The sequence below is a fragment of the Pogonomyrmex barbatus genome, unplaced genomic scaffold (assembly GCF_055798465.1).
Source record: "Pogonomyrmex barbatus isolate J1 unplaced genomic scaffold, ASM5579846v1 scaffold3, whole genome shotgun sequence".
Lineage (NCBI taxonomy): Eukaryota > Metazoa > Arthropoda > Insecta > Hymenoptera > Formicidae > Pogonomyrmex > Pogonomyrmex barbatus.
The window spans coordinates 5,629,686-5,655,849 of NW_028297127.1; the positions used below are offsets into that span (position 1 = coordinate 5,629,686).

Genomic DNA, 26,164 nt, shown 5'->3' on the forward strand with positions numbered 1-26,164 from the left:
GCGAATGTTAACTCGCGAAACTGAGCGAGCGCCGAAGGTGGTTTTAACTAAATCACCGCGGACTTCCAGTGTGATCTCGTCTTAAGTGGCGCCCGTGGGACGTGTCTTCAGAAGAGAAGAATCCGACATCCAGAAAACGGTAACTGGCAACGGTCCGGCGGTCCAGCCGCGAGCATTAAACTCGCGTGACTCGCATAACTCCCTTACCACTCCCTCTCCACTCCACCCCTGCGAAAAGGTACGGGCGACAAAGTTTCATTTGAAATTGTCAGTCGTGAGAGTTTTACTCGATATTTCTCGGCCGGCATTATTTTCTTCCTGGGAGGGAATTAGAAAGTTTCAGTGGAGGAGAGATATCGTCACCACTGAGAGAGAGACTCCTCTGTGGTTATTAGAAGAAACGACGGCGACTGAGTGTCTCCCGTTGATTCGCAGATTAAGATTTATTGCAGACGGTAGCCTACTCTGCATCTCGCAGAAGCAGACGCGAAATTTACTTTTTACGGTGGAGAGCTCTTATTCTATTTTATTTGAGCCACTCTATTTTCGAAGAATTATGTTGTTCCAAAACTCGAAGCTTTTCCACATGATTACTCCGGTACTGCGTAATCGATTGTTCGCTCTCTTCCTGCGAACCCGGCGATAGATGTAACGAGCGCACGCATCATTAGCGAGAGTTCCTCAACTAATTACAAACAATCCCGGAGAGAAGAACGGCCGCGATCGCGATCTAATTTCGCGGACCGTTGATTATTCCGGCATTAAATTCGGAGCCCGACTCAATCAGATCGGCGAATCTAGCTCGCGCATTGCGATAAACCATGCAAAAAGTACGGAAGAAAGAGAGATCCTCCTTCTCCTCCTCCCCTCCTCTCCTCCCCGCTCTTCCTCTTTCCTCGCACTTCTCAAGATATTCCGAACCCCTGACGAAGTTCGCGAAGCGAAACGTCGGAATCTATTAAAGTCTCTCGCTCGCCCCGCGAACCCCTTATTTTCGATTGCTCAGCCTCTCTCCCATCCTCCCTCCCCCATCGCCCTCCCTCCTCACTTTCAGCCGGCCTGGGCTTTCTCGCTGAAAGTCAATCTCTTAAAAAGTTCTTCGGGGCTCGTCCTCGGAGTCAAACATAAATCAGATTATGCCGTCCTCACGAAGGACTCTCTCTACTCTACTCTCTCTACTCTCTACTTTCCTCTCCTCTCTACCGTCTTCTCCTCTTACCCACTGTTTCTTCGCTGTTCCTCCCCTCAGCTTCGCTGTAGCAGTAATTTTCATCGAATGTGTGCCGACCTCGTCGGGTGGTCAAGAAGATTCCTTGCCGTTCGATGTACTCTTCTTGGTTCGCCTCCGTCAATCTCTAGATCGAAGTGAGAACGATGGCAAGAGGAGGGAGGGCAGGGGGGCTAAACGACAGGACGATATGGACGCCGGTACTTTGGATCCTGGTAAATAATGCATGCCGTAATTTCTCGTGGCGGCCGACTCACTTCCTGCGCGAAAGAAGACCCGCTGTGCCGTGAGATATCCCTCTAGAGAATCCTAGTAGATCGGCGACGATGTAGTCGCCGGATGTCCTGCAAGTGTGCGATACGTTTGATGCAAGCGTGAATTACGATGATCGAATTATTATCGAAAAGCGAGAATATCGAAGTCGCGTACTAGAATAATGAAAAGAATGAAGATGGACAGATCATGAATGCGATCCACGTTTACATTTTATATAAAAATATTCGTCAGGGAAACTCTGGATTAAATTATTATCAAGAAAATCAATGTAATAATGAAAAAATTAATATAATCCGTATAATTTACTATAGCACAGAAACTCAAGTTAATTCATGTTCAGTTACACAATTCAACATATAAATTGTAATATTGAAAGTAACTTTTAAAATTTTATCTCAATTAATTAGAAAGGCAAAACATTACATTTATTTTGCGGAATAAAATTAAATTATTTTCAGAAAAGAATTGCCAGCCATTATTGAAAAACATTAATTCGCTGTTACTTTTTGTATGCAAAATGAAAACCAAAAATCCCGTTAATTAAAAAATCTTTTAATAGACAATCGAGTTTTTAATTACTCTCTCAGCTGGCAATATTAGCATATACAATTTTAATAGACACATCTCACCAACTGTCCGAATATGTTCTAATTTTGATCAGTAGAAAACGAAAGAAATATGCTAATTTTAAAATTTCCGATCATTTCCGTGTTATATTCTACTGCTCTCATAATCGGTTGAAATCTTTGTTCTTTGAATGAACCGAAGCGATTCCACAGGAAAAGAAGAGACGGGGATGTTTGCAGCGACGACAGCGCGCGAGAACGAGAAAAGCTCGTTCTCGCAACGGAAGTAAATAAACGAATCGATTATACGAAAACAAATAAGCGGATTGTTGGACGCGCGAGAGAGTGGGCTCGGAAAAGAGATTCATCCGAAGAGAGAGTGAGAAAGAGAGAGAGAGAGAGGGGGGTGGATGGCGGGCGATTGTTGAGAAAAAAATAAACGGAAGTCCTCGACAGGCAATAATAGGAAGCAACGCGACAATTGGAAAGTAATTAAAATCCCATTAAGGCCGCTGCGACTCCTGTTAACAGTTTCGCGTTACCCCGTGCCGACAGAATTAGCTTTTCGATTTTCATTATTTAGAGAAACGCCACCGTTGTCGTCGTCGCGCGCCCATCTTTGAGGGCGTTCGAGTATCGGAATGGCGCAAATCCTTTCCACGCAAACAGAAATGAGATAATGAAAATAAAATGAGATAAGTTTATAAAACGTTCTGTGAAATTTCGTAAATGTGCTCTGTAGACATTGACGCGTAATCGGAACTCTCGTAGTTGCATAATTTAGTTCTAATCTGAAGCGTCAGAATCTAATCCGGAGACAAGATCGATCGAAAACGCAAAGTAAAAACGCTTGTGTTCACAAAGATATAAACAATACAATATCCTACACTAGGAGACCTTAGTGTTAATTGAAATAGGACACTCCCTTTCATCAACTTCTCGTCGAGAGAACTAACTCGATTTCCACGAAGTTTCTCGTAACGTTCCCTTCATTTCCCATGAGAAGAAAAGAAAAGTGAAGATCTACCAGATTGAAGCTAGGAAATACAGAGATTGCGTTTATTCGTACTCATTGCATTTTTAAGGCAAATCATTCACTGAAAGAGAGGAGAAACAGGGTTACGGAGTACTGAGGGTGCACGCCCTACGAGATTAGCAGGCAGTTTCTGAAACGGTTCTCAAGTTTTCCTTAAAGTTTCCGCGGATGTAGCTTTTAGGATTGCAACTTAAATCGTTATAAGAAACTCAGCGAACGACTCCAGAGACTTTATTCTTTCCGTTGAGATTTTTCGAAGCATGGATGGATCGATCTATGAGAATCACTCACACTTAAACAAATTTTAATAATTAAATTTAAACTGAACTTAATTTCCATTCATTTTCTGTTTACTTTGTCTTTAATTATCACGTAAACTCTTTCCGTAATGCGTAAAACGTGTGCCGGAATATCGCGTATTTTTGTTTACCTTTAAAAATGAAATGAAAATCAATATCAATTATTTCTGCAAATTTTTCTCTGTGAAAAATAGATAAGAAAACTTTATTTTAAAATTAATTAACAGAGATCCAAGCAGAGGGAACATTTTTTCTCCTTACAGTTTTATAATCATATATACTCATACATGACAACATCGTTATAACTTTTAATGAGAAGAATTAGTTGTCTTTTTTTTTATATGTAATAAAATTTCATTATACACGCATAAACATTACATAAGCAATGATAAAACGCAAATCCTATTTGGTGAATAATATTATCGCATATTACATGATCAAAATTAACTCTTGCAAAAACGTAATTGATTCAATGTAATTAAAATCAGAGCTTACGATTGATTTTCAGATTAATGCTTTTAATTATATTTTGTATTTATAATCTTTAAAATTTCTCAGTTTAATTTTTCTCTTAAAACAGTAATATAAGTAAAATAAAGATAAAAATATATATTTGAATATAATTTATTTATTTGTAATTTGTTGTTCTTTATTAATTCTCTTGCTATTATTAATAAAGAGATTGCTTGATGAAGAGAAAACTCCGATTACAAGCTCTGATATAAACGAAATTTCTCGATGGAGAACGCGAAGAGGGAAAATAATGGCAGAAACGAAATTCGCAAACATTTTCAGACGATCCTATGGTTAACACGGACTTCCCCGTTAAGAGATACACAGCTGTACAGTACACTCAACCAGCGGCCGCCATTTCTCCATTGTCCAAATCCACACGGCATCTCTTGGTACCGGAGCCGGACCCACGATATTATTACACCCACCGAGCTCATCAAGAAACCATCACCATCGACAGAGATAACTTAAAACATGGTAAAGAAAAACATTCCCCTAAAAATTATTCACGGATCATTCCTCTTCTCATATATCTTCTTTCAGAAAAATAAAAGGAAGCAAAATATTTTAACTTGTTTTTCAAAAAATTTTATTAAACTTTTTTGGAGACTCCAACTTTTATTGAGGGTTCTAAAACATTTCGGAATACGGAAATGGTCACTAAATCATCGCATTAAAGCGATTAATAATTAATTAGATAAATTTGTAATGTCGCGTATTACTTCATTAACCATATTATTGATTTATTGTTAATTGTGGATTAACACGATCAAAACGCTTAATGCTTCAAAATTGCTTGCAACGCTTGAAATGCGGGGCGCGATAATACTTGGCAACGCGAAAATTGCAGAAATTTATTTAATTCTACATCCACATTAAATAATTCAAAATCCATTGCGTATCTATTCGCGGAGCCCAATGAATTAGTCCAATGAACTAGCATTAGTTCAATGAACTGATAAATATATCAACTATATTTCTTGATAAAATCGTATTAAAATTATATTTACCTTTTCGAGATAGCTCCAGAAAATAATTTAATTGCAACTAGAAAATCCTTGACAGTTCTAAAATTTGTTCTTTCTTATCTGTTTAATCGTTTTTTAAATAGTAACAGTAAGCGAAAATTTAACTCTCACAGGAGTGGCCGCGGCGTATCGACCGACGCCGGCGACGATTCGAGTGGTCACCGCTCTTCTAGGTGATCTTTGCACCGATGACAAGGATTGCACTATTCCGAACAGCGAATGTTCAAACGGCGGCTGTATCTGTTCCGAGGGCTACGCGGAAACCAGCGATCGACAAGAATGTTTCGGTAAGTCTCGATTTAACAACACCTTATTCACAACACTTTTGAATTTTTCTCACAGAATATTCTATTGAACAAATCAGCAATTTCTTATGAACTTTTATTGAAAGCAAAATTTCTAAAATTGATTTTTGATTCAATAATTCAAAATTAATTAAACAAATGTTTATTAATAATAATAAATAGAATTAATATTAGGAGAATAGCTTAAATAGGAAAGTTTGTAGTCCTGAAAATGTTAACTTGTTCGAACTTTCCGATATTCGATCGTTCGCAACCTCGATCTTTATTCGCTGAATTATCAACATCGCCACGTCACAGTTGGACTAAGATTAACTTTTGCTTCATCATTCGTTAGCCAATTATGTGCCGGTGACGCCAACCGAGGAATTTCGCGCGTGTCTCTCTTATCCTTGCCATATGACCTCGACCTGCATCGACTTACCCAGCTCAACTTTCGTCTGTATCTGTCGACCAAATTACACCGGGCTGCTGTGCGACGAGGAGATCAACAAGCGGGATTACGAGATACCTTCCTTTGACGGCAAAAGCTATGTCAGGATGAATCGGTTGAAAGCGTATCACAAATTCAGCATCGAGGTTGAGTTCAAAACGTACGCAGACAACGGAATTATACTGTACAATCAGCAGAAAAACGACGGCACCGGCGATTTTGTCTCGCTGGCCATTGTCGATGGGTTGGTACTCTTCATCACGATAAATCATTAATTCCAAAAATGTTTCTTTTGAAGGCAACAGGCAATCACATGTAGAGATCCAATTTTGTTTGTCTTGTGTAATTTAATACAGACATTTTTATAGAATTACTGTAGCGTATTTGAAATACAAAATACCAAGATGATCAAGTTAGCCATTTGTACAGAATTGATTTTACGTAATTATTTGCCAAAGAATACAAAAGTAAAAGAAAGATACAAGAACTATACCGTTGATTAATTTAACAATACTGATGTATCTGACTTGTATATCTTATGAATTTGTGACTGTCCTCTTCAGATATGTACAGTTTAGATATAACTTGGGAAATGGACCCGTGGTGCTCACGTCACCGGAAAAGGTGACCATGAAAACCTTCCACAGAGTAGCGGCTAAGAGGTACCATAAGGACGGTGTACTGATTTTTAATGACGGTGAAGACGTGGCTGGACAAAGTCAGGGAATGCTGAAGTCTTTGGACTTGAATCAAGACACCTTCATCGGAAATATGCCGACCAATTACACTAAGTAATATCCGCAAAAAAATTCTTTTGCATCGCATTTCTCATATCATTATATCTTGAATATTGTTAGCTCTACGTTAATTATAAAATTCTGAAATATAAATTAAACTTAAACACAAAATGTTTTAGCGAGAGAAGAAAGTTTCCGTTCTTTTAAAAAAACTTCTTGAAAATTGCTCATTTTTATCATCTTAGTTGAAAAAATTTTAATTAGCGTTCTTCCAGCTGCAGATTGAAATGTTAAAAATTGAACGGTTGAACAAGATTATAAATTCTTAAATAGGGTCTACGATAACATCGGCACCAATCATGGTCTTCTGGGCTGTATACGCAAGTTGAAGATCAATCGGATCAATGTAGATCTCCACATGGGCTGGGACAAAGACGTTCTCGAGAGTTATCGTGTGAAGGAATGCGGTGATAACGCATGCGCCAATCTGCCCTGTCAGAATGGCGCAACCTGCCAACCGATCTTCGAGGAGGACCTGTGCAACGGCCGGGATTGCAGAAGAATGCAGAAAAGGGGTAAAAACAGAAATAACAGAGGCAACAAAAGCACCGGGGTAAATATAGTTAGATGCAGAGGTTCGCATTGCACGTCGATCGATCAGAAAAGGATCAAGAAGAACACGAAAAGGCGCTGCGTTACCAACAAGTGCGATTACGATTACGAACTTGAATACGAGAACAATTATGATCATGGCAATTATGCGGTGGAGAAATACGAACCACCGGAGTACAGATGCATATGTCCACCACAATTCACCGGCAGGAATTGCGAGGAATCGCTGGACCCGTGCATCGGCGAGCCTTGCCAGCACGGTGCCACTTGTGACATTCTTCCACAGGGAGGATACGTGTGCAAGTGTCCACCCGGTAGAACTGGCGAACACTGTGAAATCCGTAAGTATAAACTATTCAAAAAATTCTTGGAAAATTAGATCAACAGTTTTTTACTAAGTAATCTTATTTTTTTTCCTTTCTATTAACACACAAATAATATTAATTATCCAATAATAATTTTTAGTAAAGAAAAATGTTGATATGTTTTTATTATAATTTTCTAAATAATATTTTACATCATTATTATTTTTTCAGTGGATGCTGAACTGACAGAATTATTGATCCCCGAGATGAATGGGAATGGATATCTGGAGCTACCCTGCCTGGAAGGCGTCGCGAAAGCGTTCTCCATCGAATTATGGTTCCTCACGCGCGCAAATGACGGTCTTCTGCTCTATAACGGGCAGCTGAATAACGGCAGGGGTGACTTCATTAGTCTGAACCTCGTTCACGGCAGGCTAGAGTTTAGATTCAATCTCGGTAGCGGTATCGCGAACATCACGTCGCCGGATCCCGTCAGTAAAGACATGTGGCACTGTGTGAGGATCAACAGACTCGGCAGAGAGGGTGTTCTTCAGCTCGACGATGGAACCGTCGCCAGAGGATTATCCGGGAGTCCTCTTACGGAATTGAATCTGGAAATGCCACTTTACGTCGGTGGCGTCAAGTAAGTTATTTTTATCGTGTTGTCTTTTGAATTATATTATCTATTTTCACACATCAATTTTCTATATTTTTGCAATCATATTGTTGCCTTTATTATAATATTTATCGTGTATGTATATATATATATATATATATATATATATATATATATATATATATCATAATGCCGATTTGATTATGTAAAAAAATATATTTATATTTCCGATTTATTGCCTGAACAGCGATGATCATGCTTGCTTTTCTAGACATTGGCGAGAAGTTCATCGCCTCTCTGGAGCCTGGACCGGATTAGTAGGCGCTGTGCAAAGGCTAATGGTAAATGGCAAGACGTATCAAAATCTCGCCGTGAACGTTACTCAACACAACACGGAAATTTACGATGGTCTACCGTGTCCCAGTAACGAGAATCCTTGCCATAATGGCGGAGTCTGCCTTCCACTTCTGAACAGTTATCTCTGCAAATGCGCCAGTGGTTACAACGGCTTACATTGCGAATTCTGTAAGTTTCCTCCTTGCAATTTCATTATTTTTTAATACATTTAGCTTATATTTTTTTATATGTATATTTTCTTACTCTCTTTTATCTATAAAGTCGCATAAATTTACTTATGATATAATGATTATAAAAATATAACAATAAAATTTACAGCTATAAATTTTTTAATAATCTTATGTATTTAAATATTTATCGTGCTTTCTACAATCTTCGAAATCTTTGAACGGTCCTACAAATATATTTTTTAGTTACGGGTTACGACGTATCCGGTACCGAGATATCAGAGCGACCTGTACGTTTCGAGGGCGATAACTTCCTGCAATTTAAGCATCGTTACGGAAGAAGGTGAGTAACACTGAGAACTCCGAAGAATTGATGACCGAAACTTTAGATCGCAGCGGCACATCCTCTAGGATTAGGTGCACTTGAAATTAGTAATGTCGGTCGCTCGATAACTAGACTAATTAGCGTTCCCGACTAATGATTATTGTCACTAACCTTCTGATTATGTAATCACCAACTAGTACTAACTCGACTAACACTACCCTCGGCGAGTACTTTGAAGAGTCCGACTCCGACTACGACTTAGAGGAGGACGTCGACTACGAATACGACAGTTATGATTACACGGAGTAAGTTTTCTAAAGGAAATGGAAAATAGCTGTGTACTCGTTTGAGGGATAGGTTGATTTTCCTGCTCGCGCATTGTAGTATCGTATAACAATTTCCGATGATTACATCCCTGACAATCACCCTAGAGCCAATTATCCGATTGCGTAATAGAGAATGTAATTGGATGTAGAATAAAATGTATCATAATATAATTATGATACAATTAGGATACAATTAGCTTATAAATAGCTTCTTACGATATTTTTTTACAATACAATTTTTTATAGAATTAACAATTAAAAATATTATTTTAATGATAATACAATATTATTCCTTTGTTGCTTTAATGTAAAAAATTCAAAACAAAATGCTAAAAAAATTAAAAGAATTTGTTTTTATAATTTTTATCTCTTTTTATTTTTATTGATTTTAATCTCCCTTCTGTGCGTATTTTAGCGTAAAAACATATATGGATATGTAGTGTGAATTATTGGCATGTGTTTAGAACTTGAATTTTTTTTTTTTTAATGACGTCTATTACTAAAAACATAAACATACTCGATCAGACGCAGGGGACAGCAGTCGAACAAATTCGAGCTGCGGCTAAGGACGATACATTCTGAAGGTCTTATCGCATGGGTGGGAAGAGGCAAGATGGAGCACCTCTTTTTATCTTTACGTGGCGGTCACGTGGTGCTCACTTATAAGAGCAAAATGGATGAGGAGGTATCCGTTAAAAGCAAGGTAAACGCTATTACATAGATTTAACAAGCATCATTTATTTAACACTCTCCTTTGACGGTTATTTTAATTTTGTTAAATCGTTTTCTATTTTTATTTGTACTCCCACTAATACTTTATATTTTTTTTTAAATTGTCCACTTCCCTGCGTAGAATTATATTTGTTAAATATATTGATATAAATATAAAATAATAAAACAAAATCATTTCTCATAAAATATCTGTCTGATTTAAATCTGTTGGTTTGTACTACAATCGTAGATAGAAAATACACTTTTTAATATTACATGTGATGAAAAAACTTGATACAATAGAATTCCCAAAAAGTTTCTTTAATTAATATACTCTCTAAATCCCGCAATCTTGTTATTATCGGCACGATTGCAGGAGAGAGTGGACGATGGAGTCTTCCATCACATCCGAGCGTCTCGACGACGAAAAGCATGTACGATTCAGATCGACGAACACATGCCGATCAAGATCTCGACAGAAACGACATTGCTGACGACCAACGGCAAGATTTTCGTCGGCGGCAAGCCTGGTCATCGCGGTATCAAGGGCTGCGTGACGGACTTCATCGTCGACAAACGACGGCTGCAGCTCGCCAGACGGAAGATCGACTTCTGCCACGACAACGACGTATGATAACGAACCCCGAGTCCGACGATTGTCAACGCGACGTCGATATCAGAGAACCTCGTCGATCCGACGTCAATCCTGTCGTTGTCGACGACGAGTTGATTGCGCGACAAGAACGCGAGCCTTCACGCGTGAATCGGTCGCACGCGTCGGACCAAGATCGACGATCGCCTAAATATCGATAACGACGAATACGATAACGTATCCTGACGATCGTCAATCCCAGCCCAATTAGAGACTCAGCAGGCGTCTCTGGTGTTTCTAGCGAATTAACATAAATTGAACGCGAAGTGCAAAAATCGCCGTCGAGACCAAGTGTGCAAGAACCGTGTCCAATCCTGCCAAAGTTCCGCGAAGTTATGATTACCTCGCCCGCGCGAATCGCACTGACTACAGTGCGTATCTCGAGAAAAAGCAAAGCCTCATCTAACAGTAAACTATTTTCTCGAAGAGACAGAAATTCTTACGATAAGAAATGTCAAGGAAATGTCAGAGATCTGTCCCGCTTGGAGAGAAAAGCTCTGATGTTCATTTTTGTACATTTTTTGTAAGATAACTGTCTTAACGAGATTAGCATAGTCTAGAAGTTCCATTCTCAAGGATGCAAGATAGATTTTGGGAGACTCAATCAATAAGAAATAAAACTATTATTAAGTCTAAACAGCATTATATCCCTGAGATGGAGATAATAATAAATCCAGGATTATAAGCAGCAATGGCATTATTCGTCCAAAGCTTAAATATCTGAGTGGAGGTCGAGGCAGAATGAGAACCAAAACACTTCCCTTTCAGAATGCACGGTTAAGAAGACATTGCCTAAAATCGGGACTGTGACTCATTATCGCACGTGAAAAGTGCGAACACTTCTAAAAGTTTACCGGCGTATTGTAGAAACTTCGCGAGTACTGCTTTCTAGGGCCATCCAATAAATAAGTAATAAGGGATAAGGAGAGAAGTACTCAAATTGTAGTAGCAGCATTTGATCATTCATTAATCATAAGCCGACCACAATATCGAGGTTCAAATGTAGAGGAGAGCGTGAATCGGTCGCCTCGCGATTATTTATATCGTTCGGAGATCCCCGATAATTGAGATCACCATCGCGTGGGCGGACGAAGGACACGGAAGGAAGAGGAGGAGGAGGAGGAAGAGGAGGAGGAGGAGGAGGAGGAGGAGGAGGAGAGGCAAAGCGAACGGCGAATTAAGTGCTACGTTTTCATCGAAAGACAATAATATATTTTTAAGGTGATGAAATTAATATACATATTGAATACATATGTGTATGTATGAATCTATCTGTATACGTATGTGGCGCGAGCGGCGCAAATTTATCGAAGGAGAAGAGGGAGAGTGGAGGTCGCTCAAAGCAGACCTCGTTATAAAATCTGTACTTGTAAGTTGTACTTAAAGCACCTAAGCGTTTTACGATGCCAAGACTGACTAAAGCGACAGGCGGACGCGGGCGGCGAGAAGCGACGACGACGACACGAAAGAGAGAAAGGAAAAAAAACGAAAGAAAAGATAAATCGGTGTTATGTTTGAGTGTTCGGTAGAGAGATTTAAATGACCGTGAATTTTCCAGAATAGAGGAAATATTGTATTTTAAAGGACTTGTTGATTTATCGCCAATATAGTAGACGAACTCACGTGACACGACATTGTTGTTTTTAGGTAGGGGAGGCTTTTTACAAATGCGCAAGAGAATAAATATATTATATATAAATATACATATATTATACGTATAACAAAAAAATCACTTATATACAAAGAATTCTACATTCCATTCAATGGACGAACAATCGGGGTCAAGTTTTACATAGATTACCGACGATGGCTGACACGAGCGTTGTCCGTGACCGTTCAAGTTTTGCAAGAAAATTGTAGATTTAAAAATATTTGGTAGTATAATAAACTATTTTCTATTTTATAAAAAATAACCATGCGTTTAAATTTAAAGGTTGAACATTTATTTATTTTTCTAGTTTCTCTATTTTTATCTTGCAGTCTTAATTTTAAACGTCTAGTATCTATATAAGCATCAAAACATATAAACATTTAATTAGCTTAATTTATTTAATTATAATTACTTAAATGTATTAATCTATTGACTATCCATTCTGGTAAGTTTAAGTTTCAAGATTGCCAGTTTGAAAAAACATAAAACTCTATTTTGAGAACATGCAATTGATCTTATCGTACTAAATGTCGGATTTGAACGCGAATGGACTATCAGCGAATATTACACGTCATTACGAGAAGATGCAACAGCAAAATAAGATATAAATGTAGCAGAGTAACGTTTTGCAATCCATGCAACCCCGATCTCGATTAATTAATTCGCGTCCAGCAGTGTAACGACAGAATAGGCATGAACGGGAAAAAGGAAACGCGACGCGCGAGAAAACTTTTTGCGCGAGTCACTTGTAAATAATTCCATACGTGCTATTAAATGACGAATTTAATTATTCGTTTTAGAGTGTATCATACTATAACCGGACCTAAAGATCATCGTAACGACCTAATTATCATAATCAATTCACGGATTAGCCTTCGAACGATGCTCGCGATGCACATCATTTATTTTTCGCGTGACTCAAGAGAGCGCATTATATGCACGCATAAAAATAAATAAATAAATATATATATATATATATATATATATATATATATATATATGCATATATAATATATGGACAACCACACACACGCATGTCGAGCTAAATGATGTGAACGTGTTCTTTCCTTCGAACGGAATAGCGCCTAAATTAATCGTGAATTTATTCCTATCTTGTACGCAACTGTTGTTGATAATTTCAAGACCGTCAACCGTTTCCATCCTTGTCGGATTTCCGTGCTCATTTTAGGGGGGAGATAAATAAAATGGTAAAAAGAAAAAAAACAGGTATAGCTAAAAAGGATCAATCGCTTCGGCAGGTATCATTAATCTCGTTTCGTTCCTCGAAAGATTCGTAGAAGAGTTCGTGGAAACACGGAATGCTCCATTTTCCAGCGGAGTCATCAATTTCTCGATTTCGCGCGAGTCTCGCGATTCTAGTGGCGAACGAAACACGCGAGCGGACGGGGAGCGGTTTGAGGTGGCGGAACAGGACAGGCTGGAAACGTTCGGCGGATGTTTACGTGATTACTACCGGCGGTACTACGCGAGCGGCGGAAACGCTTCCTTCCGGTCACGTAAACGTCGTGAAATAAGATCGTAGCAGCGACGCGAAGGGTCCCTCGAGAAATCCCATGGTATACCGGCACGTTTCGACGACGCGCGTTTCTACAAAGTCCCTGATAACGCGTGACGTTGAGAGACACCGTCGAATTTCGCTGTTTTCCTACCCCGGTTTTTAGATCCCCTACCGGGATCTTTTGATCGTAATCCACTTTAGTTGCTGTGAACGTTGCGATGTTATTCGCTTGCCAACATTGCGGCTAATCCCATGGGAAAATCATCGATTAGTACAAAGGAGCGCTTTCGCGTGCAAGAAAACGTACAGCGAATTTATTCTAGTATCGGATGCTTTACATAAGAAAAAAATGAACGTATTGATCGCAAGAAAAACGCAGTAGAAGATACAAAGTGCGATCATACGATATATATCTACAAAATCAATTGTAACGCTGCACGTTAAAAAGAGATTATAGAAAACGATATATTATACGTTTGCAAGAAAAAAGAGTAAAGAGATATTTATTGCTAAGAGCGAAATATCGCAAAGTCATTGGGATAAATTCGCAATGTTGGCAATCGAACTTAATGCACCTCTAAGAAGCGCTGTATAATAACGATCGCAATGTAATCTGCGAGTATTGACGAATGCTACGATAGTTACACAAAAGGAAACAACGATCGCTCGACTAAGGAGCATTAAATAGAACGATCGATAAAATCACGTAATGTCCATGATCACAATCTATCGATCGTTATCGTAAATCGTTCGTTCTAAACATCTCCGGAGACAATGTATAAAAGGCTTGATTCAAACTACAGGTTCAGCGATGCTTCGCAATATTTCAGTATTAGCAAATCAATTCATGTCTAATCACAATGGGAATCCAATTTAGGAAACATTATGATTTAAACATATGATTTAGATAGAAACAGATACGTATTTTATGTAGACAATTAAACTATTTTATGGATTTATTTATAATGGATAATGTATAATGAGATTAATATTATAAGACTGCGTAGTGTATTTCTTAATTTCTTAAGAGATTATGATTGTATTAAACTTATTTTTGTCAAAATTAGAGATAGACATAAAGATAAAATATTCTAAAATTACGTAAAAAGATAAATTTTTATATATTGGATTTTTATATGTTGGATTAACATTTATAAAATAAGTAATGAAAACGTTGCTTCATTTAAAAATATTATAAGGTTAATTATAATTGGGCATATAATATAGTAATATATAAAAGATGCATGTACGATATTATGTAGAATTATATATAAGTTAGCGTAAAATTATTTTCTTATGAATATGTCAAACAAAAGTAGCCTTGCTTTCATCAACATTTGACAAATTGAAACATTTCACCATTTCAATTTAACTAAATCCGTCCCTGATAGTATGAATCAAGCCCCATTAATTTCGATCCGTATATTGACAACATGACAACCAATATTTACTGCTAAATATATCTGTCTGTGTCTAAAATGTAACATATAGCCGTATTCGGCGCTGGATGTGAAAGTTCAATGCGCGGCCTGGAAAATACGCTTACATGAAAATTGCGGCAAAACAACCGTCGGGTTTCTTTGACCCGTATTTGAACATTCTTTGTACGCCATATGTTGTAATATTTTATGAAAATTTTGGTTACTTGTGAAAAGCCGAGGCTCGACGCTCGATAAGAAATACGAAAAATGTATTAAAGAATTCGTAAAAAAATCATCGTAAAAAAGAAGATTATACTGTATAATAGGATACAGCTTAAGTAAAGATAATTACACGCGGTTCATATCGCGGCTTTCCACAATGTAATTAAAATCGTGAAATATGCAACGCTCTTATGACATATCGAAACCGCGATCTCTGTCCAAGTGAAACCATATCCGCGAGCAACGCGAATATCAATCGCGCGCAATCTCCGTACACATATCCCTCCCTTTTCGACACGTGAATTTTTGTCTTTTGGAAGGTTTTTTATCCTCCCCGTTTAATCTTATTATCGTTAACATATCGAGATTACACACCAGTAACGTGCCCCGCGAATGAGAACCGAGAGACTCAATGGAGATAAGCAATTGTTGAACATCTTTATCCTATCGCAATTTTTGCTCATATTTACAATTGGAGACAATGACGAAGCAGAATATGACGGAAGACTATATGCGCTTCTCGAGACTCGATGCATACTTGTTGCGAATTACATATCTAGATATTTTTGATATTCTCGGAGAAGGCACTTCTCCCTTTTATTTACGTCTCTTTTCCATATTGGAATCCGTTTAGTTTTTCAAGTAGGTAAATTATAAAGAAGCGCTAAGATTATAATCGTGTGACAAATGTTTATGCTGGAGCTTAATTCGGTAAACAAAATTGCCGAGCTTCGACCGAGTCGGAGGGAGGCGCGGACGAGAAGAAAAAAGATTCGTTGGCTTCCGTTGCAATACGACTAACGCTACTGCCAATATAGAGATAGAAACCCCATAGAAAGATTGATGTTTTTCTCGGAAGGTGTGTACATTTTTTGATGATCGAAATAATCGTGCATCATCGAGTGCTGTATCGAACTTGCTGCCTTCGAAAGTGCGAGAGATTCTGCCTCCTATCCTCACTGTTCACTTTGGCGCTGAACACGACAATTTGCTGGTATGTAGAAACGTAAATTGTTCGCGATTCATGAACTTTTTACCAGCTCGATATGAAAATTTGTGACGAAATTCAAACGATCGCACGCAGCGCTAAAATAGTAGCCGTGAAGATACGAGGCTCTGGTTTGTCCTGCAATACATTGAAGAGGCTTATCGAAGCTTCTCCTTGGACGGACATTAAATATCCCATTCAGCATCGTCGCCCACATCTTTTCTTTTCGGCGCGAGAGATATACGCGGCAAGACGGCCCTTTTATTAATTATTTGTTCTTTTTTACTTTGATATCGTCTTTACCGAGATCACCTGGCGTTCGCTGACCTAAAATAATCGAGCTACACTGTGTAACAAAGTGCGCGTTGTAAAGTGACTGTATATACAAATATAAATTATGCGATTATCTTCCTCGTCTCGTTTCTTCCCTCTTCTAAAATCTGCACTCATTTAGAATTATTGAGCATAACTAAGAAAAAAATATCTGTGAATTACATCAAGGCTTTATCTAATCTTATTTAAGCATCTTACATTTAAATAAAGACGTACGGGATGTGAAGCTATCGCAACATCTTTAAAATAAAATATATTGGGATATTAATTGTTTATTTCGCCGAATATTTACATAATTAACTACCTTAACAATATATTTTATAAAAATTATATTAATCGCACTAATCGTTTCATTGTCGCATCAATGTACCTCATTTGCGCCACTCGCGAAAATATTTACACCGAGCCGCACTCATTCATTCTCAATACAACATACAAAACCGACGAGTCAGATACAAATACAAATTATGTATCACATTACTGTAAAATATAGACGAATGAATGCAAATCAATATAGATCTCTCGAATATAACAATCGCGAATGTCATTTCGACGATAGAGATAACATTAATAAAGACAGATAATTTACATTAACTAGCCAGAGTATCGTTCCGGATTTCTTCAAGTCGTTGATTATATTCCTTACGAATTTCTTCGATGGGCTTGATTAAAAATATAGGTACATCGTCATCTCTTCTCTGTAGAAAAAAATTAAAATGTTACACAGAATAATAATAACATAAAATATAGTAAATTAATTATCAATTTTGTGAAATTCAATCACAATAATAATTATTTATAATAAATTAATTAAAGAGAACACATTTAAATATTAAAATTACCTGAAAGAGACATTCGCCTTCGAATTCTAAATACTTCTGTTTTCTCGCTCTCAACAGCAGTCCTACGCATTTGTTGCTAATGTTAGTATAAATGTTAAAGATGTCACCGAAGGTGATACCGATTACGTCAGGTTGATCCTGGCAAGGTGTGCCTTCTTGGCTAATAATTTCGCAAAGTTCTAAAATTTCCTTTAAGACATGGGCGTTCGCTTTGCGACCACGTAGATCGGACAAAGAACCTGCTTCTGGTCTGAGAAAAGTTAATACGACACAAGTTAATAAAAACACATTAATTAAACAATTATAAATTAATACAAAATGATTAATTATATTAATATAAAATTCACACAATGGTACACTTCTAATAAGTTTCATAAGTTTCATATACCTTCCATATTCTTCTTTGGAAAATTTCGGCTTTTCGATATTCAGACCAGAAGTAAATGGGTTTTTGCTCTGCTTGTCTTTATGTTTATCGGCGTACTGGTTGAACATAGCAACCTTGGCTCCCAAGGATTCCTTCGAAAGAGAAGAGATGTATATTAATCGTTAGTCATTATTCACAGTCGGTTAAGACATAATAGGTCCAGAATATCCATCTCATAAAATATAAATTGCTCGAACAGAGAATGAACAGAGAGTTTCATAATCAAAAAATTACACGAAAAAAGAACATGAAGAGACGAAATATGTATTTTGAAAAATTTTAGATTTAAGACACTTTGCCAAAAGCTCAGTTGAAATATTCGACACCTAAATGAGATAGGAATTTCTGGGAATCTGCCAAACTGAGCCTAAGGATTGACCCTGACCATAAAAGATGCCTCGATGGCATCTTGACAAATTTTCACAGTCGTATATGTAGTTACATTCACTTTCGGGAATTTGTATATTTATTAATTTTAGAAAATTAAATTTTAATACAATTCCTTTTTTTTATTTTACAAGAAAACTGTAAACGTAAATTGTCATTTTTAAAACAAAAGTTTTGTATTAATAAAGATATAAATAATATAACTAATATAAAGTCCGACTGATATAAATAAAAATATGTCTAGATATTAATATTTTTTACAAATAATACATTTTATTAAATTACATGGTTTTTAAAATAACGAAGAAGTAGTTCAGTGAAAACGTACTTATTAATGTTACATCATCCAGCATCTTTAATATAGTCTTATCTTATAATCTTTTATTTTCAATAAAAATTATATTTTTATGATTAATTTTACGTGAAAGCTTTTATCTGAATAAATTGGATTTCAAATTTCTTTGAGAGAGAGAGAGAGAGAGAGAGAGAGAGAGAGAGAGAGAGAGAAGATGCTAAATTATGTCCTAATAATATAATTAAAAAAAGAAGTTTATCGATAATACTTACATACATTACTGAAGACATTGCAACGATATTAATCCAATAAAGTCGTAAGAAATAATGCTCGATGAATTATAAAAGGACGAGTTTTACCCAAGTAATAGAAATTATCTTGAGCTATCTATTCTCACTTCCGGTACTCCGGTACCAAGCTCGCTCAGCACTGTCGACGCGGATATGATGGCGTCACGACGCCGCGCGTCTCTTTTTATAAGAAACGAATGGCATCCCAAAAGCTCCCACCCTGCCGTGATATTTCGGCACGGGCCGAAATATTTGCCACGTTTCCGAATCGATTCCCAGACACTTGATTGGCTGCCAAACAGCCTTCTGCATACTCCGGAAATGATAATTCCACAATCGCGAATATTCATTCATGTTTCATTTTACCTTCGGGAATTAGTTCGCAAACGGATCTCACTCATCCCGTTTATTTACCGAATGGACAATTCGCGATGTTCATGGAAAATGATACGCTGACATTTCCGGGAACGTCACTCTGTATCCGTCGCCATAAATTTCACTCGATAATTGTTTGCCAATTAAAATAGCATCAATGTGCGGAATGACCCAACTGTAAACTCGATCCAAGTTTGCTAATATAATTCAATTTACAAATATAATTCAATTTATTGATATAAATCAATTTGCTAATATAATTTAACTATGAATTCTTCAAAGCTGTGTTAAGATTTTGCAGAAATTTTTAATTTTATTTTATTTTACTTAATTTTATTGATCAAAAAAACAGAATTAGACTTTGGATTTAAAAATACGCACCTTTAATGATTATATGTATCGATATATGTAATGATTATATGTACAAACTTTGTATTTTCTATAGAATAAAACTTAATCTATTTTTTATAAATTTTTACAAATCAAAAACTTTAAAAATTTTTTATTACTTTTTCTGAAATGTAATGTAAAGACAATTAACAATATGAGTTTTTGATTAAAACACAAAAATATTTATTTCTAATTTTCAAAAAGGAATTTTAAGATATCTTTTTCTCTTGATTTATCAAGATAATCTAGTCTTTTAAATAATCTAGTCTTTTAAATAAATTTAGAATTGCAATCGCGATAAATAATTTTGCGAAAGTATCAGTATTGCGTCGCAAGAGGGTCATAAATCGCTCCGATTGGCGATGCAATTATATCGAATCGCGTGCACGTCGGCCGAAATTAATGAACTTCACATCGAGTAGCTATTCAGGAAACCTGAGTACACGCACATAACGGGCGACGAGTACAATGTGTACTCGGCAGCACGACGCGAATTTAATCTCTCAAATTAACTTTTGACCGACGACAATTTGTCACTGACAGACGGGCGAGCCGTTGAATCGCGCGAGGTCGAAGGCGTGTAAATCACGCGAGCATGAGATAGTCCATGTTGGTAAAACGCCTTACAAATATTCCACATGTTCTTAATTTGTGGATTAGGAATCGAATAGATTTGTGAATTCTCCGCCGTGCGTGACATTCATGTTTTATTCCATCAGTTACGAGAAATTATCTCGTTAACACGGCGAATATATTTCTTCTCAACACCTTTGTCGCAATAAACATCACGGACTTTCCAATCGTTTTGTCAATTTATATCGAATAAGAGAAGTAGCGATGATTGAGTCGATTGATCGAATTGATTTAGAAATTTCAAAAGTCATAATTCATAGAAAAAAATTAATGGCACAGTTCTCTCTTTTCTCTCGATGTTGCTTGTATTTGTAATTCTCGCGAGAATTTGAAACTTAGAATGCAGATGTATCCTTCATAAATATCCATTTCATGAGAAATGGTGCGCAAATGGGTCATGATGACCCATCCATAAATGGAGGGAGCTTCAACAAGTGACGTCTTATAACGTCACATTTTCGTTACTCTTGAAACGCGTTCCGGAATTAGAACTGTTTTTGCTCTCATCAATGATGAGTACGTCACGATGCCTTCGTAGTTACAATATCTATAAGCCCAAGAATGTGGGTATATGTATTCTTCATTTCTCTAAGAATTTATTCTCTAGGAATTTATTATCTAAAAAACATATTCATAAATTTAAAAATCATTTTAAAATATTAATATTTCAAAGTATTTCTATATTACCAGAAATAGAATTTTAATAAATGTTTCTTATAAAAAAAATAATAAAAAATAATCAACTTTCTTGAAGATACAAAATAATCTTTATCTTTAATTATTATTTTTATAATTTTATTTTTTTAATTGTATCAAACAACCTTTGTTCGAACTATTTGATTCTTGAGAGTTGATTCTTGAAATGTTCTTACGATTTCCATTTTGTAAATATCATAATATGTTTTTTTTAACATTTAAAGCTTAAACAAAAAATTTTTGAATTATAAAATTTTGAGTAAGAAAACCTCTTTCTATTTACTAGGTGAATAAAGTAATAAAAGCTCGGTTTTAATATTTGTGACTGAAATCTTTGGGATAAACTTAAAGATCCGCAGTTATAAATATACTATTTAAAATTCCAAGCGTCGTATAACGATCGTCGTACATGTGCGTGAAGGATTCTATAAATTATCCTACCGATGATTCTGACGTGGCGATGACCCGTCCGCAAATTTCGTTCTGCTTGTCACTCAATAAAAAAATCTTACATGAGGAATGCAGTAAACCGCGATCAGCAGAAATAACGAAAGTGTAGCCTAACCTAAGACAACACGAAAGGTCGACCATATGTATGCTATAAATAATCCTTAGGGAACGAGAGGACATTCATTTGAAGCAACGAAAATGAAACTTATGGTGGCTAAATAAAATAAAGAAGTATCTTCATTCAAACGTATCAAAAGAACTTTGAAAGAATTTTCTCTAACGTTAGATTAAATCTTCCTGTTTGCTGTAAGATTGAAGACGAAGAAGATTGAACTATCTACAGTTTATTATTTCTTCTATATCGAGAGGATTTTATGAAGATGTTTTCTCCTGGAGATCATGAAATTTAAATTTAGACATGATATTGCTTGTAAGATATGATTGGTCAAAGCTATCTGTATAATAGTGATATTCTTCAAATTGATAAAGTATACTCGTTCATTTTTGGCATGCAAGATCAGATTTTAAAATAATTAGGTATATCTGTGTTGATGGATTTATGCAACTAAACTCGAATTAAAGCCGTAAGATCGCTCAAATGACACACTAAATTCATTTCTTGAATTATCTGGACTGGGAATAGAACCACCTGGTACTGAAACGCTGTAATTTGAAATTAATGAAGCAAGCATATCTATAAGGACAAGTATGCGAATTAAAATCGCGCAATTCAAATCTAATGATTAACTTAAGAAACTTATAAGTTAAAAAATTAAAGAATATATATTCGGATGTTTAATAATAAAAATATCTTAATAGATAAATTGGAGAAAGACATATTTATCAAAAATTAAAAACTTTTAAAAGCAATTCTAGGATTTAGTTTAAATTAAATTTAATCATAAAACTTACAATTATGCAAAATATATAAATTATAAAATAAATACAAAAATATCTGAAAAATTTGTTGTTAAAATGCGATATTATAATAAGTATTTAACATCCAAGAAAGGAAAGAAGAGCATGAGATAATGAAAAAGAATTTTTAAAAGACTAAAATGAATAAATATGTGAAAAATTAAATATATACATTATGTATGAAAGAAAGAGAAAGAAACAGAAAGTGTGAGTTTAGATACGAAAAATATGTAATTAAAATAATTTCATGTGTTGAAATTTTCATAATACTGAATATATATTGAAAGATCGCTTAATTTTACGAAGATTAAGATGAATGCATGCGCCATTGACCGCTATCAACGATACGTGGGCGTAAAATGAGACATGTCAGTATGCAAGCCTTTTCTTTGCCTCAGTCTTGAAATATTTGGCACTCGAGTCTGTCTTTCGTGTTAGTCATATAGTCAGTATTCACGCGACTAACAATACGCCCACTTCCACATCCGCATCTGCATCCAGTTCCGCTTCCACCCCATTTTTAGAATATAACTGATAGATCTTTTGGTTGTCCTTTCAAAAAATATCTTAATATATAATAAAAATTCTTAATATATTATATAAAAAAGTTTTATTAACAGAACAAAGTTTATTACAAAACAGTAGCCAAGAGATAAAGCAATTGCAATAAAAAGATAAAAATATACTTTGGTCATTTCTTGCTACCTATTCACTCTTTTAAAGAAAATTCTTGTTGAAGACATCTCAATATCATTTTATTGTATAAATTTCTAAGCTTTTCAATCAACATCCATAAAATTCCAAAGTAACGTACAACATTCATTGATATAACAAAGAATGCGAACAGAATTATCTTTGATACCTTGTTTATAGCGTGGAACGAGAATATATTTTGAGACTCCATGGGATACCGTCGAATCTGCATCTTGTAAAAGAAGATATAGATCGGGTCATCGAACACAAGAAAGATTGTAATTTATTTGCCTGTTGCCTTGGTCGAACGCCAGACATGACCTCGTTTGACGCGACGTCTTTCTTTCTTGCTTGACAGTTCAAAGTACGACATTTGGCGTTTGTCGCGAGAATTTCGAAATTGTCTGTCTCTCTCTCTCTCTCTCTCTCTCTCTCCCCCTCTCTCTCTCTCTCTCTCTCTCTTCAAAATGGCTTTAAATAATTTCCTTTAGAGATTAATTTTAAAAGAGAATCTAAGAAATCGACCATCTTCGTCATCTATGGCAAAATCGATAATGAGATGCGAACTTTTTCTTTACACGAGATTATAATGGACGGCTTTATAACAATTTAATAATAAATATGGATAATTATATACGTAAGACTTGCAAATCAGTATACAAAGGACTAAAGAAAGTGGGTTACCTTAACGTAACGATCGACCTAGATAAAATAGAACATGCCATTTAACACGCACGCTCGGCTAAAAGTGGAGTACCAGGAAGTATCCGCGATTTATCAAACCGCGTTAATCAAAAGCCTGTGTTTACATTCTCAGGTTGTTAGCAATCCGAACTTGGAATACATATTTCGCCGTATTACACATTGATCGGAGTTCGCTTCCATTTCGGAGTTCTGCTCCGCATTCTGTTTTCGATATCTGTGGCCGACCGAAATATCGGCAATACATCAAAGTATGTTGGAATAACGAATGAGTAACAACCCAATCATGCCATGATATATGTGGAAATCGCGATGCGACCCTCTATCTCTCTCTCTCGCTCACTTTCTCAATTATTTTTAGCCGATAGTTATTTCGTTATTTTCGTTTATCACAAGTCCAGAACTTTCGCTGCGATTAATCACTGCTTTTAAATTCATTCCATGCGGATTATCTTTGATAATTCGAGAAATAATTTGTGATTAAAAAGAATAAATTAATCAAGCAATACTTCCTCGAAAATAATTACTCGTATAAAATAATAAAAAAAGCCATTCGTTATCATAAACTTAACTGTTTTTTAACCAATATGAAAGATTTCAGATTTTATAAATAAAAGAAAAAGAAAATACTAGCAATTTCATTATAGAAGATTTATTAAAAGTTTGCAATATCTGTGTAAATAAAATAATGAAAATCAAATTAGAAAAGAAATTAAGTGATAAAAACCAATCATAGTCAGCCGACTTTCGACAATTCTTTTACTATTCGGACATAAAACAACCATTCTAATCTAATAAAGAGTCTCGAGCCAGATTTTTATACAAATAGTTTGACAAAAAAATATGTATGTCTTGCGTAGATATTAAGTGTTAAGAAATTACAAAAAACTAGGAATATAGTAGATATAGATATGTTAATGATAAAACAGTGAAAAAGAAGAATGAACAAGAAATACACGAGACACAAGATTAGATTAAAAAAACAGCTTTATTACCATAATATTGGTTTAATTACATAATACAACATGGTTAATTTGTAAAGATATTTCATTATTATAAACCTTATCACTGACCTCCTCTGAATCACTATAATATTCCATCTCTGAGACGTAAATCACTGCCGAGCGTCGATATTCATCAAAACTATCGTATTATATAATCTGAGATTAATTATGAAATCTAAAATTATGCTTCTACGCACAAAATATAATTTTCTTCGTAATCTTTGGAGGCAGCACTGACCTCTCTTGCGTCAAGATTTTCAAGATGACTGCTTCGGTTCTATTTGTGATCATAACGTGATCACGTGACGCAGTCGACATCGTCTTCAAGAATTTGAATTGAAAATTTTCTATTAAAACGATAACGATGACACACAATAAGTCAATATTCAATACTTAGAACTTTTAAACTAAATTTAAATTATAATTATCATTTTCTATTAGAAAAATATTTATATAAAGTGCAAATAAATAAAATACTACTTGTCACAATATATTTCTCTAAAATATGTAATTTTAGAATATTACAAATAGGAATATACAGAAAAAAATAATTAAAAGATTGTAAATATCATATGCAATAATTAAAAATAAATGAATGTAAACTACTGGCTGATCCTATTCGGTTTTCATCACTTGCAATCTTTTCGGTGACTTTTTTCACTCTTTCGTAAAATAAAAAAATCAATAGTCCTGTTTTGCTAGCATTTATAAAAACTTAACAGTTTTTGTATTTATTTGTAATTCGACTTATAGTTAAAAAAATCTTTTATCATAGAAAACAGCATCTTCTCATTCTTTTATATGTTTTTATATTAAAAGAAGCAAATAAATAACAAAATATTGCATTGATATCACATTTAACAAAAGAATAAAAAAAAGCATTTATATACAAAATATATATTAAATTGCAGTAAAAAGTGCATAAGTTTTTCAATGCGATACAAGATCGCACTTGAGTTTTCCCGCCTGTTCGCAATCTCCGAAATGTTCCGCTGCATCAGACATCCGACGGAAAAATATACGAGCGGAAAATCAATAAAAACGGCGGTAATACGCCGTAAAATATGTCGACGACGATCCCCTGTCAGAGTCCAATTCACCCGATTATACTCGCCAGACGACGAGCTTTCTTTGCAGATTAACCGTGCTAGAAAAAACATGTCTTCAGGAAAGATTGAGACCGGCGCAGCGCAAGCAACGCACTCGCGCGCGCGCACGCGCGTGCAGCGAAGCGGAATGCAACAGAATGCAACGCGAGCGAGCGAGCGGCCGGCGACCGTCAGCCACAACGCGATATCGTTCTTTTGTCTTCGCCGAGGAGGAAAATAGACGCTCGCCGGCCGGTCGGGGACCAATCGAGGAGGGTAGCGGGCTAGAAGACCATGCAGGCGCAAGCGCCGCAAGCACGTTTCAGATGGCGCGGTCATAGTTCATCCCCA

At 35.8% G+C, this 26,164-nt stretch overlaps 2 protein-coding genes across 6 annotated transcripts in view; one reads left to right on the forward strand and one right to left on the reverse strand.

Moving 5' to 3' along the window:
* The window catches only part of LOC105423285 (agrin), a 433,811-nt gene extending 417,115 nt beyond the window's left edge, over positions 1-16,696 (forward strand). For all 4 annotated transcript variants that reach the window (XM_089079439.1, XM_089079440.1, XM_011632973.3 and 1 more), the window contains 11 exons: positions 4,201-4,395; positions 5,060-5,233; positions 5,586-5,925; positions 6,245-6,472; positions 6,752-7,371; positions 7,567-7,978; positions 8,223-8,476; positions 8,722-8,818; positions 8,998-9,105; positions 9,652-9,829; positions 10,214-16,696. In XM_089079439.1, coding sequence (XP_088935565.1) covers positions 4,201-4,395; positions 5,060-5,233; positions 5,586-5,925; positions 6,245-6,472; positions 6,752-7,371; positions 7,567-7,978; positions 8,223-8,476; positions 8,722-8,818; positions 8,998-9,105; positions 9,652-9,829; positions 10,214-10,471 — 2,864 coding nt within the window. In that variant the 3' untranslated portion in view covers positions 10,472-16,696. The remainder of the gene's footprint in view (positions 1-4,200; positions 4,396-5,059; positions 5,234-5,585; positions 5,926-6,244; positions 6,473-6,751; positions 7,372-7,566; positions 7,979-8,222; positions 8,477-8,721; positions 8,819-8,997; positions 9,106-9,651; positions 9,830-10,213) is intronic.
* Positions 16,697-16,877: 181 nt separating this feature from the next.
* Positions 16,878-26,000, reverse strand: LOC105423275 (actin-binding Rho-activating protein). 2 transcript variants are annotated; one of them, XM_011632964.3, is made up of 4 exons: positions 24,795-26,000; positions 17,854-17,984; positions 17,466-17,715; positions 16,878-17,321 (listed from the first exon to the last, which is right to left on the reverse strand). In XM_011632964.3, exons 1-4 carry the CDS (start codon positions 24,819-24,821, stop codon positions 17,214-17,216), a joined length of 516 nt encoding a protein of 171 aa, XP_011631266.1. In that variant the 5' UTR covers positions 24,822-26,000; the 3' UTR covers positions 16,878-17,213. The 2 variants fall into 2 exon arrangements, with proteins under 2 accessions (XP_011631266.1, XP_011631267.1); XM_011632965.3 differs by lacking the exon at positions 24,795-26,000 and adding an exon at positions 18,847-19,510.
* Between the last annotated feature and the right edge of the window lie 164 nt (positions 26,001-26,164).

Bases quoted from the DNA above. Each gene is read 5' to 3' on its own strand.
- LOC105423275 (XM_011632964.3), bottom strand. From the start codon at position 24,821: ATGGAATATTATAGTGATTCAGAGGAG. The intron at 17,716-17,853 runs GTATATGAAACT...AACTTTTCTCAG, and splicing joins TCCAAAGAAGAATATGGAAG to ACCAGAAGCAGGTTCTTTGT. The intron at 17,322-17,465 runs GTAATTTTAATA...TTTTTTCTACAG, and splicing joins AAGGCGAATGTCTCTTTCAG to AGAAGAGATGACGATGTACC.